General features: G+C 36.8%; 1 protein-coding gene and 1 long non-coding RNA gene across 2 annotated transcripts in view; both read left to right on the top strand.

The window, feature by feature from the left end:
- The first annotated feature begins 209 nt into the window (after positions 1-209).
- The window catches only part of LOC110840858 (nephrin), a 582,698-nt gene continuing 566,527 nt past the window's right edge, over positions 210-16,380 (top strand). Inside the window, exons 1-2 of the mRNA XM_087357892.1 lie at positions 210-219; positions 1,077-1,169. Of these exons, the coding sequence (XP_087214018.1) occupies positions 210-219; positions 1,077-1,169 (103 nt within the window). The remainder of the gene's footprint in view (positions 220-1,076; positions 1,170-16,380) is intronic.
- Positions 5,371-16,380, top strand: part of LOC147872253 (uncharacterized) — an 89,800-nt gene continuing 78,790 nt past the window's right edge. The window contains exons 1-2 of the long non-coding RNA XR_015537690.1: positions 5,371-5,542; positions 6,010-6,953. This is a non-coding gene — a long non-coding RNA (uncharacterized LOC147872253). The remainder of the gene's footprint in view (positions 5,543-6,009; positions 6,954-16,380) is intronic.

The raw sequence follows: 16,380 nt of genomic DNA, 5'->3' as shown, positions 1-16,380 counted from the left end.
ATTCGCACGAAGTCAAAATAAGTAACATAGTTCAAGGTCATACTTTTCAGAGAAATAATCCGAGCTTCATGCATTTTCTTTTCATAATTATTCCTGGCTTCCGTATTTATGGCATTGAATGCACTTAACGTCGGCATATTATATGAAACTGAAACTAGGCTTTTATGTTGTACTTTATTTTAATAATTTTAATTGAACTGGTTTGCATAATGTCTGTTGGTAGGAATCAGATTTTTAAAGTATTTATTTTATTGTAAATGTTCATATTGGTTAGCACGTTATGACGCTTCTGACAAGGCGAACCCAACAGATTTTCAGCTGAAAGGATCTGTTGTCGGAGGGGTACAAGCAATATTCACTTCGATAAATATTGCATTCATTATGTACTACGGCTTTTTAATAGGGCTGGCAGTTACGGGTTTAAATACATGCGTCAGTGCTCAGCCAGTTCGTCGCTCAGGGTCCAGTTCTATTCCGGAAGGATTTCATGGAAGATTATGATGAATTTGAATGGATACGACCATAGTAAAACAGACAGAACATTGTCACAGCCATATTAGGCTACACACAGTTAAAAACGCATAAGACAGTAGTTTAAAAGCCATTACGTGAATTCTGCAGTGCTAAAAGTGAACATGCCGTAGTACTATTGACTTACTAGAAGGGGTGCGTAAGAACCAGATATTTAGCGGAATATTTAGACTTATAATGAAGCAATATTTGTATTTTAAAATGTAATTTTGAGTACACATATTTGTCATAATTATTATTCCAATTTTGTGCTCACTTGACTCTTATTGCACATAGAAATGTTGCTTCAAAGCTGACTGTACTACAGATAACACTGTGCGTAAGAATCATAAATAACTTTCCTTTGCCTTTTTCTTGCTATCCTGTACATAGCTCATGTCACAAAATCTACACAGGACTTGCCGATCCTTCAGATTTTATAAAAGCAGGGAATTTATCAGCTAACTATATATTAAGTTTTGAAGGAAGACCCTGCGTTATCGAGTAGTCTGCGTAGATCATATGTATTTTTCAGTGTAGACTATGTATATTTTTGTTAATTTCAGGGGTCCGAGCTGTAGTTCAAGAGGGCGAGACACCTGGGCGGAACACCTGGCAGGTTCCCAGCTACCACTACGAGAGTCGGTCGGCACACTCAGGTGAGTGTCTGTCATGACTCACAAACTTCACCCTCATTGCAACTGAGTGATGTATTATTTACTTTAATAGTTCAGCCTATGAAATGTTAATGTACACTGCGAAGAAATTTATAGTTAATAACATGATTCCAAGGACTGCGCAAGGATTTACACATCCATAATTTAAATATAGGCAGAGAAAATTTAATAATAATTACAATTCAATAAAAACGGGAACGTGGATTAAACGGAAAAGTGTTTTCGGGAAGTTTCTCCGGTTCTGAAAAAATACAGTGAACACCGACGTAAAATTTACTCAAACAATTGCCAATGAAACGGAAAGGAAAAACATAATTTAACGCAAGATATTCTGCCCTGTTTATTTTTGTGTGCTTTTGTCATGAATTAAGTCGTTTTGCCACTTATGGTGAAAAGTATCGTCATGTGGGAAAAATAATTAAGCCCGGTTGTCGAAATAATATCCGCAGTTCAATTTTTACGGACTTTTTAACCGAGTATCATTGAGCAACAAGTCAAACGCGACACCAATGACCTTACCTCCCTTTACAGTTCACACAGTGCTTTTAAATAGCCTTCATTAAGATGGCAGTCTTCTGGGGTTAGCGCTGTGTAATCTGGCAGAAGTTTACCGACGTTTCAGAGGCCCTGATGGAGGCAGAAAGCACCCCTGAAACGACGGTAAACTTCTACCAGATTACACAGCGCTACAACCCAGAAGACAACCATCGTCATACTCAACGTCGCGAGAACATGAATCCTATGCAGCGTAAATGAATGCTAAACCTAGCGGTACTTCGGTTCTTCCATCTAAAGCGCCTGGTATTAGGTTAACCTCCAAACAAGGATTCACGTTTCGGTAATACGCCATCTGATCAGGTTTGTTATACACCTCATATGAGGTTATAGGTGAGTATGAATTATGTTCTGTTCGGCAGAAGAAACGGAAATAATTTGAGGAAAACCTATTCTACTTTTCCCACAGCAAAAGTCACGTGAACTGGAAGTCGACTTAATCCAGCCATCACAGCGAGAAGCTTTAGCTTTGAAGCAAATAATGTGATGAACATGAATTGTTAAAGCTAATACGTGGGATTAATGGTTATCGTCAAACAGACATAATTATCGCATTTAAATAAGTTAGTAGTGACGCGGGTTCGAGGTAGGTGCTTATCAGTCACAATGTGTTTTTGAGCCGAAAAATCTGCAAGATGAAGTAAACAGTTGAAATTATAGAAATTTTGTGCAGCTTTTAATCTCGTCATGAAACTTGATTACACGTAAAATACATAAAAACACTTTAATACGTGTTACGTTTAACAATACTTATTTAATCATTTTAGTATTATATTTTTGAATGAGATATGATTTGATGCATATGAGTAGCATGTTGCAGTCGGATAATTGTGTTGAAACCAGTCTTACGATGTTACTCGTATTACAGAGTTAGACGGGAGGGACTGAGGGAAACCATGAAAAGTATGTGAATGGGCATAATGACAGCCGAGATTCGGCTGGGTATTTTCGAATAAGGAGGAGGTTCTGTAACCACTGCACCGAGATTGGATAGGGATTCAATCCTTTACATTAAGTCTTATTCCTAACAGCTAGGAAGTCAAGAAATCCGGCTTGTTCAAAATTTGAATTCTGGTCCGTACGTGCGTCTAATGAGGTAGAGTGAAGGCGACTGCCATTTCATTGCTTTGTACCTTGCAAAAGGCTTCTCCCTCCTTCACTTATCGCGGTGGTTTAGTATAGAGTCCTCAGAGGACCTCCAGAGATGACAACGTTTCATCAGCAATCTTGTGTCAAAGACGGGTTTATCCGTCTACCAGCGTGTTTCAAATCCGAAAACAGTGAGAAGATTTCGATGAAATTTGGTACCAGTGGGGCCAGTACTAGAATGTTGCTTGGTGAATTTCATTATTGTCATTGTCTGTTGAATGTAAGTCCTATTTTATGTGAAACTCTTTCATATAATAGTTCGTTGTCAAAGCATTAAAAAGTCATACGTCACGTAACAGCTTCTTGAAGTATGAATCTTTTAGGTTAAAGATTCGATTTGTGTTATGTTATAATTAAACAGGCTACAAGGAAAAGTAATTATGCGTATACAGCGTGTTGTCTGTGATATTAATAACTGCAGTAATAGATCATCTTCATTTTCACCAAATGAACGTCACAGCCAAATATTAGTTGGATATATGTATTTTTAAACAGTATATGTCTCCCAAATTGTAGATGGAGTATGCCAACAAGATTCCACCTATTTTATCTGTGTGCTATGGTCCAAATCAATACAGATGTTGTTTCTGTAATTTCATTCTACATAGTGATTAAACAAAAGACATAAGAGGGAACGTATTTGTTTCTTTATCAATGCAAATGCTATTTCATTTACTAAATACAAAATTGTTGTTGTTTCTCGATTTCTAATGGAAGTTGCAGAGTGAATTTTCTTTTAGTCTATATTGAACTGTTGCTTTGATTGAAGCTCAAATAGAAACGTACTCTTTTATAATAAGCTTATTTCAACTTAGAAAGGAACTGATAATGATGTAAATTAGATGTCTCATTAATGACTGCAGTTTTTTTACGTTTGAAATCTTTTTTCGATGTGGTCTGCATTTAACTAAATATAGGGCGCTTCCAAAGACTAGTCTAAGAACGTTATGAATAGTTTCGCATTAGGTTTGTACTTGCAGTAAATGAACATTATCAACGGTGTTAAAATACGGCCACAATAAATAAAATTTTAAATTACTGGTCAGTTACATTCGTTACCCTACATAATCTGCAATGATATGTGATTGTTGTTCCGATGGGCTGAGATGATGTCTTTGTCGGTCTGGGTCTCTATCCGGCCCTTTTTTCATCTCCTAGATGCGCACGTGAGTACGTAACAGCAGCGGTGGAATGATATTGACAGAGTAATCCGTACAAAATTTAAGAAACATTTCTTCCAGTGCCACTGCGTTCTTCACTGCTAGTACCACGTAGACTGACTTGGGCACGAACCAAGCACGTTTACTAACATAATCACAGTGTAGTCCGTGGCCTTAAAAAGCTCTGAGTAACTTTGATATTCAGGATTGTATCCTGTTGTGTATTACAGCGCATAAAGTTCTATAAAAATAACAATCTTCACAACATTTGTACTAAAATAATTGCTTTACGCATACTTTCTACGACATGTTTCGAAGTAATCAGGCCATTTTAAAGCAAATAATCTTGAATTTAACCGACGTGTTATAGACATGTACTTGTATACACTTGCGTGCGTTAACCATCGTCGTGTTTATTTGTATAATGCAGTTGCGTCAATCAGTGACACTAATTCAGAAACGGGGTTCCGTAATTCAAGAGCATTACATGAGACTGTCGATTTCAGATACAGATTTTTTATTACTTGATTACCGACGTAAGGATTTAATTAGAAAACAGGATCACCATCAATTTGTCTTCGTTAGATAGGGCCTTTGAAACAGTAGGTGACTAGGTCTGTCTGATGTTTATCACGATAATATGACGCTTCTACATGTTACTTCATGAATTCGACAAGCAGGAATTCAAGTTACCGAATTACATTTGAAAAAGTAGGAACTTTGTCCCACTGCTCAGCGACGATGAATAACTGACGCGGTCTGCGCTTGTGCGCACTTGTCGTGTTGTGACTGCACTCAAGGTTACAGCAAGCATCCTATACACTGCAAGGATCCGTCGTCTAGAAAAGAAGTCTGCTTTCGTGATGTATTTAAACTTTCAGAGCTCAACATTTAGAATATTTAAGTTTCTGAAGAGGCCTAAACAACATCTAGAACTTTTTGTTTGCTGTGTGCAACTAGAATTGTATGATGTTACACCGTTCATCATTAGCTCGATAATAATTTATAAAAAAAAATAAAAAAGACCGGTTTTGCAGTACTGGATCTCTTGTTAACACTCTTCTGTGGTGGGGGGGTTAACATTTCTACCTGATGGCCGGTTAATCTGAGATTTGCCGTGTTTTCCTTCGCTATAAACTGTGTGGTGGTACCTTAAACATGCCACGATCTGATTCTTCAACATTGTTCCTCATTCTGTCGTTGACACAATATGGGCTTCGTTGCTTCCCATGGAACCAACGCTATCGTTTGTCTCTGTCGCACATGTGTCTGTACCCAGTTAGGTTTTGCGCGCGCGCGCATTGCGTTCTTGCAAGACAGCGGGAGCTACCAGTCTCGCTCGAGATGCGGTGGTAGCCGGGTTAGCATTGGACATGCTCCTCTGTCCGCCTCGTTGGAATTGCTACGTCTTTCTGGAAGGAGTGATCGGCAGGAGTCACAGCGCGTGCGTTGTACAGTTTCCGTAATTTCAGAAGACAGACCAGAAGTTTGGTGAGGATATTAATTTGTCGTTACAAAACTCGTGGCTACCGAACATAAATTATCACATAGCACACATTAAATTCTGTTTTACTGATGTAACTTTTATAATTCTGTGACGTCTACTAAAGGCGAAGTGACATTTTCAGTGGAACAAAATATAAGCTACATACTGAGACGACATCATGTCTTATCTCTTACGGTTCAAATTACATGGCAACACTAGATATTTGCGCATTGTTGCTTTCCTGGAATGCCTCTTTTGATGTGTTGATTGTTGCAAATTTGAAATCTTGAACATTATCCACATTCAGAACTTTTCTTCAGATGTTAATGTCGTTTTAATTATGAACTACCAGAATCATTGTAAAGGACGAAATAAGCGTTTGCAGTTTCTCGCAGTTTCTTCTTGAACGCATACTTGTAATAATATTTGTGATACTAAGTCGCGGTTATACTGACACACTATTCCTTTTCAGTGGCATCCCTCCCTTTCGCCTTTCTGGGTAAAGGACTTTGGTGCTAACAGAAGACAAGACAGGTGACGCCCCAATCGATGTCAACGAGTTCATTAGTTAACCAGTGCAGCAGGTGTGACGTTGTCTGCAAGTCTTTGTGTTGGTGTGATGACTGTTGACAAATTCACACCGAACACCACTGAAGACCGACATGTTATTGAAAAATAAAGTAGTAAAAGTGTTTTTGTACATGCGTGGACGTTATTGATTGTGCAGTAATGACAAGCAGTACTAATACTGAATTGTGTTCAGAAACTAATTTGTTCTTTTGTGGATGGATTACAAGTCGACGATTTTATTAAAGCTTAATGAAAATAATGTGAAATATTTAGAATATTTAAAACTTTAATTACAGCCTTCTTGTGTGTTATGGTGTCAATTGCTTGCGTTCTGCAACTAAAATTTAGAATATTTCATTCGTCAGCTAGATGTATATTGATGTTATATGTAACTTTATTAGCAAGCTTTTAAAGATTTAGTCAATACGTATTTGCGTATTTTACGCTGACAGTAAACGCATTCTTAATTCAAGGAAGTAACGAAGCTTCCATTAAGTTGAAATATGACTTGAAGTTGGATGAAAGTTTAAGTAGATTTAATATAAAGATGAAAGTGCTAGATTTTCGTGTTCAATAATTAAATTTATTGTTATGAGAAGTGAAATTACTATACGTAAAAAGTTTTAGTGCGTGTGAGTGGCTTGGAAGTAAACAAAAACGAAACGACTTAAGAAGGAAGAACGTTTGTTTAACGTCTTTATTTTATGGAAGAAGCCCAAACAATGCCAAATTTGACCTATAGCGGTGGGAAGTCTTCCCGTAGAAGGAAAGACGATCGAGGACTGCGTCAATCAGCAATCATCATAACGACCCTTCTAAGCTTCGTAGGCCCCGCCCATGCACAAGGTAAAGTGGATTGTTTCGCAATATTCATAGTTTTACTTTCGCAAAAATATACACTCGCTTAATGGCACCATTATGTGACTGTCACACACAGCAGTATTTATAAATATCTGCTATGCATTTGGAACCATTTTAATTGTTACCTGACATTGATACTTCTGTAAGGAGACATGTGCAGAAAGTTAACTGCCATTTTATATTTGGATGTGAATAATGTGGCATTAATTTCAGATCCCGCACTCATTCCAAAGCAAATTAGCGTGAACGGGGAATAATGTTTTAGGGTAACATTGTATAAACAGATTCAAGAGAAAATCTATTGGGTTATTGTATGCGTGATTTCATGTGTTAACATAATTTCGTGTTACGTTACAGTTTCGAGTTATTTATTTTTAAGAGCTTTTTTTACCCCCGCCAGAAATCGATTTAGTTCTGAAATCACGAACATTGGATATTACGCGGGTTGTAGAAAGCATATAAGTTGTGATGTCTGTGCAAATAAGCAAAGGTAATTTACATTTTGTAGTTATTAATTTGTCGAGTTTATTTATAAACATGGGTTTACTGAATTGCAAATTGTGATTTCTGTAGCTCAGTGTTCATCCCAAATGTTTTGAGTAATCATTATATCACGGATGTTAAATAGAGAACGGAATTTTAAACCCAAACACATTAATGATGTTTCATTGCTTATTGATTACGCTGGCAGTGATCTGTGAAGAGGCAGGATGGGACTGTGACGTGCTCGTCTCTCGAAACAGAGCTGAATAATTTCCTGACATTCTGGGACCAATCGTAGGCTTGTATTGTCCTTCATAATTAAATTGCATTAAGTAAAGTTGCCAGGAATCACTTCGAAGAAATTTCCTAAATTACGTGGATTAGAGTAATAACATAAAAAGTTTAGACTAAATTAAGTAAAGAGGACGTAAGTTTGAAAAAACAATGAATGCGCATTTATACGTAACTCTATATTTTCTTAAGATTTTTATGGGCGAATTGTTGTTTTCATTATTTATCGTAGTAATCGAAAAGCGTGTTATTAAATAAGAAAAATATAATTACCTCGCTTGTCTCATTCTTAGGATCTCTTGACTTCAGTATCTCTCGCCATAGTAGAGTTCTGTGAACAGAACTATTTTCTCTGATAGTGTGTGATGTGACCTCCGCCGTATTGTAAAGTTCCAGTTGATAATGCAGGGTAGTATTACTCTAATTATTCTCTAATTATTGTTGGTCAATGGACGCCATACGCTAGTATCGCACAGTCGGTTGTATATCCGGTAGTTAAACTGTCACCAACTTCCGCGTCGTCTTTTGTTGGAAAACTGTGGGAAGAATTTTAGCAGCAAGTGTCATGGCGACGAATCTGTGATGTGCTTGCCGTTGATATGCGTGGACATTCGATGTTTATTCTTCTTCGGAAAGTTTGAAAAGGCGCCCGTTATACGATCGCCAGCGTTTACTTGCGGACGCTGTTATATAAGCTTTGTCTTCTAATTCGAAAAATCCAGGTATTGAATTCCGGCAGAAACGTTGTTTTGAACCAAGATGAAATCAGGGAATTTAAATACATAATGGAACTCGAAGTTTCATTGTTATTTTCACAAGAGCTATCCACCTATCCCTAAATTGGACCGGATTACTCCGGTCCATAGCCATAGACTCTAATTCCTTTAGATGCAGTTTAATATTAATCTGTCATCTGTGTCTACGACTTTCGAGTTATCTGTGTAGAGAACATAATAAAGGAAAAATATACTTCTTAGAATATAATGTGAGTAAATTATTGGTCAAATAAAGCTTTGTTGAGACGATAATTTAACAATGAGTGGTTTTAGACTCTGAAGGATTTGAACTAAATTTAATTGTTGAAGCGTAGATGCTGTGATGCTGATGACAGGTCTCGATTTCATCAAGGAATTTCTTATAAAGCTGAACAACTGTCAGTTGCTCAGGTAAGACCTTGCATCACGTAGGTATGAACAAACTTTCGCCCGTAATTTCTTAGTACATTAAATGCAGTGTTTAATAGGAAGCAACAGCGACAGTAGCAAGTAGCGAAGACCCAGAGCACTTTTAGTCGGCGCAGTAGTTTTTGGCCGGTGGAGGAGCTGGCGGACGGGCCTACTCTGTGTAGCTGAGGTGGCACGGTCAGTGTATTTCTTTTGTTTGGGCGTTCAGTCCGATAAGCTCCTCGGTGCAGTCAGCATTATACTATCGCCAAAGAGACTCGCTCCTAGCCTTCCCCTTGAAAATTCCACCGGCCAAAAACTACTGCACCGACTATACAAATTTAGGCTCGTGCTGACTTTGTGGCCGAAGTTTATTTGTGGTTTTCGTCAGCCTGTTCAACTGTTTTATGAAAAACTAAGCTATTAAAATGTACCACGACCGTTTCATCTTCCATTTTCGTTTACTATCGGACTTCACACCTCAGCCTCTTAGCAAATTAATATTTTAAGTTATAGCAGTGGTTTAATTTGCTTGTTTTCTTCGTCTGTCTCTTGAGCGAAATTAAAATTGAAGTAGACCTTTGTAAAGTGTTTACGCTCAAATAAAATTGTGCCTTTAGTGTTTGCATATGACAGAATAAATTTCCGGTGTGTAACAAGGAAAATTATCCTCGGGATTAAAGACGGCTGGACCGTGATGCTGACACCATCTTTTCTGTTTAATAACGTCTGAGATGGTTTGATCATACGCTTTACGGTCACAAAGATTTGTGTTGAATTTAAGAGGAACAATCAAGTTTTACATAGTTTTGTTCCTGTGCACTTCCTACCCGCATTATTCATAGAAACCTCACTAGTGGCTTTTTGAGGGAGGGAATGGGCGAGTGGAGGAAGTCTTGACTATGAATGTCAACTGAAACAAACTATATTTCCACGATCTCCATGTCACTCCCTCCGTGCTTCCGGTATTATAATTGTATTCTTCTTAAATAGGCCACGGCAGTTTCCTTTTTCAACTATGTCAAAATTAAGATCCTCAATTTAAATTAAGAAGTGAATGGACCATAATTATTTGGTTTAAGCCTTTATGTATGGACTTCTAGAAGGATGCATTTTGTTATGTTATTAAACTAGAACATTAGTACCAGAAATTCATATAGGGCTAGTCTGAAAATGGGGTTGCAGCATTTATTATTGTGGACCAAAATTTAAAACGGGCAACAAGTAAAGAAAAACTTTCCGAAACTAAATTTGCATAACGTATTTCACATGTTTTTTTAACCCACACCAATCTAATCTAATTTTATAACTACAACCTTGATAACATTCCAGCATAAACAAACGCGTTTGAGCATGCCATTAGGAGAGTAAGTCAGTGCAAGACGGTACTTACTTGCATGAAATTTCGGTCATTCTGCAAGTTAGAGTACTTCGCTTACACCAGTGATATTCAACCTTTTTTGTTCGCGTACCCCCAGATATAATCTCTCTTCAACTTTGTACCTCCAAAGTTGTTGGTGTATAATTCAGGTCATACATTGTATATAATCTCCCAAATCGAATGTCCTTAATTCCGGTTCTCCTGTGGCTAACCCTAAATCTGGCCCGGATTATTCAGTGTTTATCATAAAATAATATATTTTTTTAAATTTCACGTACCCCCTAAGATGTCTTCGCGTACCCCCGGTGGTATGTGTACCCCAGGTTGAATACCACTGGCTTACACGATACAAAAGTATTTATGATTACAAATTCTCGGTCAGTGGGCAGCATAATTCCATAACATATTCTCTTTATAACCTACTGAGTGTTTAATAAATGGCCCTAGGTTAGCAGCAAGGGCGCTGTTTTCATATACGCGGCAAATACTTTATAATTTAGCACGTACCCATACCCTTAATGCCATAAAAATATGTAATGCCACCTCATTCCTAATTTTCGAGTCATCGTTATCATCATCGAGCTTATAATTGAAGAGTTATTTTTAGTTTTAATCAATTTATCACCACTTACGGAACTATGATATATTTTAATTTGGCCATTTTAATGCACAAATAGCTCCACCATCACGAAAGAAAATACTTTATGATCGTGACTCTGGGAAAACAAATATAATTTGTGATTGTCAATAACTTCTAATTGTCTGTACATATAGAATGTTGCATTTTCTGTATCAGCCGATTGGTAATAAACCCTGTGGTAAAACATTGACAACTAACAAACAAATAAAATAGCTGATAGTTCACTGCACATGGCAGTTTTCCGAGATAATAAAACATATATCACGCACGCAAACCTTTTAATCGATGCCAGAAAAATAGTCGCCTTGTGCAAGTGACTGTAATTTCCGTCGCGAAATAAAAGGAACATTTTAATCGGGCCAGGTTTGCTTACAACGAACAAAAGAACAAAGAACGAGTTTGGACATAGTGCCAAGTATTTAATGTTCTTAACACAAAACATAAGTCTGCATTGTTCCCTACAGACCAAGATATTATACCGATTTCTGCTTATCACACGAAACCAGCCCTAAGGAAAATCAGAATATTCATTGGCCCACCTCACAGATTCACGGTGAAGGTTCATAGCTTCATATTCCGTATGTTGAAACAAGTTAGGAAATCAACGTACAGCGCACCAGTTCTGGCGCATTCACCAGTATTTGACCTTGAACTTTAGGAACGAAAGGGTAATTCACTCGACGGGGGGGGGGGGGGGATTTCTCACCCACTCACTTCGGCTTGCAAAAACGCTTGTAGGAAATTATGTAAACGCCCTTTAATGTTGTGTGATCGTCACCAATATTGAAACGTGCCAACGAAATTTAGTAAAACACGCCATTATCAAATTTCGTGGAAAGCCGTTCCGCCGTTGAGCGTACTAACTAAAGCGTCTGATTAGATGTGAATTATGGTTAACGTACGTTTATAGCACAGGGTTTTATCAACAGCAAGTAGTAGGCTGTGGGCATTATATAGTATCTGTAAATAGTAAATTAGTTTTATTATGCGTTCTTTCTAAAAATCTCATAAAATGAGAATATAGTGTCGATGTCTTGTTTATCGGTTGGTCCGATAGTACGCGTACTTTACGTCCTAAAGTAGCTGACGGATTTTGATTAAATGTGGTATTTAGTTCCATAGCAATATTTGTCAGGAAATGTAATTTTGATTTGTGTAAGGCAAGTTTCTACTTGTACTGGATGTAAAAATCAGACATGGATTTCCTTATATGCGGAATACTGCGTGAAAAGTAGATCATAATGAGATGAGCAATTTTTATTTTAAATGTTTCTGACGCCGAAAAGAACGAAAGAAAGGGATGACTATATATATCTTGCTTAGTGTACGAATATCTGTAGCGTGATTGTCGTTGCAGTAATTGATTTCTGTATGTAGTTATTTATCGCCAAGTTGGATGAATGCATTTGGAGAATTTAGTTTCTGCAAATAATTTCTGATAAATAATGTTTGTATCATAATGTTGGGAAAATGAGTATGTTTTTTTCGGGAAGCCCATAATATGGATACTCCAACCTGGAGCAGGTCTTAGAGTAAAGCCGATGATATTAGGACGATTAATATTTTGGAGTCTTAGAATCATTTTAAGATGCTAATGGAAATAGCGAGCAACAGTATCAGAATTTGACTGAATATTGTGGAAATCAGAGGCATTTATTTAATAACTCTGATCAGTACACGACTATTTATGCTGTAGTCAGTTCGAGACGGGTTGCCATTCAGCTCAGCTCAGTTAATTTTTCTTTTGTAGATCGAACAACATACCTAACAGGGGTACGAAACAAAATCACATAGCTGTAGTGTATAAATTACTTCAGAAAGCAACGAGACAGGCGAAGTTTGTGGTGTCAGGCGACATTATTTTCCGTGACACTGCATTTGTACGATCCGCTGTGTCCATCAGTTCTGCAGCTAAGGGCACACTGCTGTGATTTCTCTCATTAAAAAGAGATTGCTTTTGTGTTTCCTCTATTTTATTTATTTCTTCCCTCCCCTTTTCTATTTCCCCTTTCTCTACTTATTTTTCTACGTCAGTTATTTCTACTTTCTCTTTCCCACCTTCCTTTGTTTACTGTCCATGTCAAGGCCTCTTTATAATAATAAATTGCCCTACGTAGCAAGAAATCTCTCGTGTGTTTAATGACGCATTACGTAACTTGATAAGTGATTCATCTGGCATGTTATTGTTCTATTCGTTGACAAATGTTTTGTAGGATAGTTAACCAAGAAGGAACGTCTGCAAGTGTAACACACGAAGCTCACACTATAATTAATTAATTAATTAATTTGAACGTTTTGTAGCGAAAGATCTGTCTTATTATTTTCTGTGACTTCTTGCAACTATATACAAATACTAGTAAATTGATGTCGAATTACGGAACACTGTATAAAGTTCTCAGCCAAATATATATTCATTTGTTACATTCTTTAATATATTTATGATTCCCATTCTGAAACAACCGTGATCATTTTCAGGGACTTGGTATTTGTAACAAATGCTGATCACAAATGTTGCAATATCATATGCCTCATTCTGTAGGTTTCTCAGTCTGTTTTAAGAGAGATTTTGTTGTTATATTTCACAGCAACATAAGATCACGATTGACAATTTACAACCGTGAGAAAGTCAAACCCTACATATCCTTCATTATTTTTCTTAAATAACCTGTTTACGTCCCACATCAGAACGCTTATCCTGATTAGGATATTAATAATTTATCCTTTTCTCCAGATTAATTCTGATACAATGCCTTACATGAGTTTGATAGGAAGCATTAGGAATATGTTCCGTTTGTATATTGCGTATATTCATTAAAAACTTTATGTTCATTATTTTTATAATTAGTAAGTAACATCCAATGACGAAAATACAGAATATTTTAGACCTACAAAACATTAAATTATTGACGTAAATGATTGTAAAATTTGTCTCAAATTCTTTTGTCGTTCTTACATTTTATATTGAATGGAAACTAAATTACTTATTCAAATTAACAACCTTCACGTTTGGTTACCAGGCTTACGTTTTACAAATTATTCAAAATACCGATTTTTATCAGCGTCCGTTTAATGGGACCGTGGTTACTGAATGCGGAATGTCAAACGTTTGAATCAATATAACAAACACAATATACTTTTTTCTTTCGTAAAATTTGAGAACAGTACACTCTCCTCTTTAATATATAGTCAATTCAAATTGACAGCAAATACTTCTATGTGATCGTTAAAATGACACAATGGTAGAAACTATATAATTAAATCTTCTTGAATCAACTTTTAGTTGGTTGTAGCCTTCTAGAAAGTATATAAATAACATTATTATCTTTATGTTTTATTACAATTGTAAATATTTTGTTACTTGTTGTCTTCGGGATTACCTGCATAATGTACACGAAAATGCAATGGCACACTGAAATATCAATTATGTAAAAGACTTTGGTCCAAAATTCGGAACAACACGTTACACAATATTATCGATTGACAGCGTCATTCCTTTCATAATTCATCGTGATTGATCGTCTTCGTTAGTTGTAGAGTTTGCTTTGAACATGTTTTTTATTGTAATGGCCGTGAACTTTAACAACTTGATCACAGCATAGATTTTTGTTTCAGTATGTTAAAATAAACGTAAAATTGTAAGTTATGCACACTGCAAAACCAAAACACGTGCTACTGGAACAAAGGATACTGAGGATTATGTTATATCGGACAGGGACGAAGTGATACAAGGCTAGACAACATTAAATACTTAAAGAAATTCATAGGCCAATGTATGCTCTTCAGATTGTAGTTTATCAAATGGCGGAGAATGAGATGAACAGGAAATGTAGCTCGCATGCGAGAGATGAGAAAATAGTACGGCATTTTAATTGACAAATTAAAGGGAGTGGACGTCGCTGAAGATATCAGCTCAGAAAGAGGATGATATTAAAGTGGATCTTATGGACGGTGGGGTAATGCGGACTGGATTCGCCGTAGCAGAAATCATGGCCACGTCATGCTAAAAAAAATTATCTCAGATTTTGGTTCGTACAGTCGAGTTCATAATGTGAGTTACACAAAAATTCTGTTTGTGTTCTAAAATTTTCTTTTATTCACTGAGTATAATACTTTTATTCCAGTGATTCTCTTCGTGAGGTCAAATCAGTTTTCAATGAGTATTGCAGTAGTTATCAGTTTCGTATAATTATGACGTCACTCATCGCCAAGTTGTTTGCCCGTGTCTGTACCTTACAAATATGCCAAGACCGCTTTCTTTCCTATCTTTATCTCTTTAGCATTCACACTTATCCTCCCATTTGATTTGAAAGCAACGTTAACTGAAGCAAAAATGTACGCCGAAGAACGTCCTTATTTGTCATGGAAGTAAAGCGGTAGTCATGAGTGGCGTTCATTAGTTCTCCTGCGATTTCGGTATAGAATCCCGAACCAAATGCAATTAAAATTTGTTGAATAGAGGGAGCATTGTACAGAATGGGTCCATGATGTCTTTCATACAGATTATACGTGACAATGCCGTGGAGTTGAATTTCAACGCGATGAAGCCTTCACACAATTGATGTGACGAAAGGTATAATGCCTCACATTGTACTGGTATTAACGATGTTTCTGTATCTGGCTGTAGCTTAGTCTTCGAGGGGAAGGGGGGGGGGTCAAAGAAGCTATACGGGGGGGCACAATAAACAGTTGACCTTCATAAGTATTCAGAACTCTGTTTTTTACGTCATTTTTCGTGTTTCCCATTGCCTCTATTTTGTATGAGTATAACAGTAAAACCTGATCAGTAAAACCTTAACTGGCTTACTTACACATAATGGTTACCTGGTTCGAATCTCGGGTCGGAAGATATTCTATTGATCCAGAAACTTTCTTCTTTCATTGTTTTTGATATCGACTGACTTATTCCGAAAAATCACTTCCACAGAACCTCTCAGCAAACTACTCAAAATCTTTATTCTTAATGTATCGTCTTCTTCATATTTTGTTCAGTAGTGCATAGCCCCTGCAGTTGATACAGCGTGGTTTATATTCTAATGAAACACTTATTTTGGTATTGCATAGAGGAACCTTGAATATGTCGTTATTCGTTCCTGAACATTGGCACTTTTTGAGAGATTTCACAGTCGTGACTCGAAAACAAGCTTATTTTATAGTAGGGTATATTATATGGATATATGATAGAGAAGACGTATTGGAATACACGTGGCATGAAGCCAGATAGTCTTAGGTCTTACGGATATCGAAGGGCTGTCAAGACTCTCCTATTTGTTCCAAAATGTGTGAATGTTATTCGGGTTTAGGCAGCCCTTAATGAAATCATCACATTTCATGCACATCATTATTGCAAGTTTAAACGAAATACAGAAGAGGTTGTAAATTTATTATTTTGGGAAAGTTTATCTTAATTTGTGTTACGAGACGTATCAAAGATATTTGTGTGGATCATTAAGAAAT

The sequence above is a fragment of the Zootermopsis nevadensis genome, unplaced genomic scaffold (assembly GCF_977971745.1).
Source record: "Zootermopsis nevadensis isolate Lab colony 2312 unplaced genomic scaffold, Znev_1.0 Znev_ptg000029l, whole genome shotgun sequence".
NCBI lineage: Eukaryota > Metazoa > Arthropoda > Insecta > Blattodea > Termopsidae > Zootermopsis > Zootermopsis nevadensis.
The sequence above is the reverse complement of the archived record's forward strand: the minus strand, read 5'-3'. Positions and strand labels throughout refer to the sequence as shown.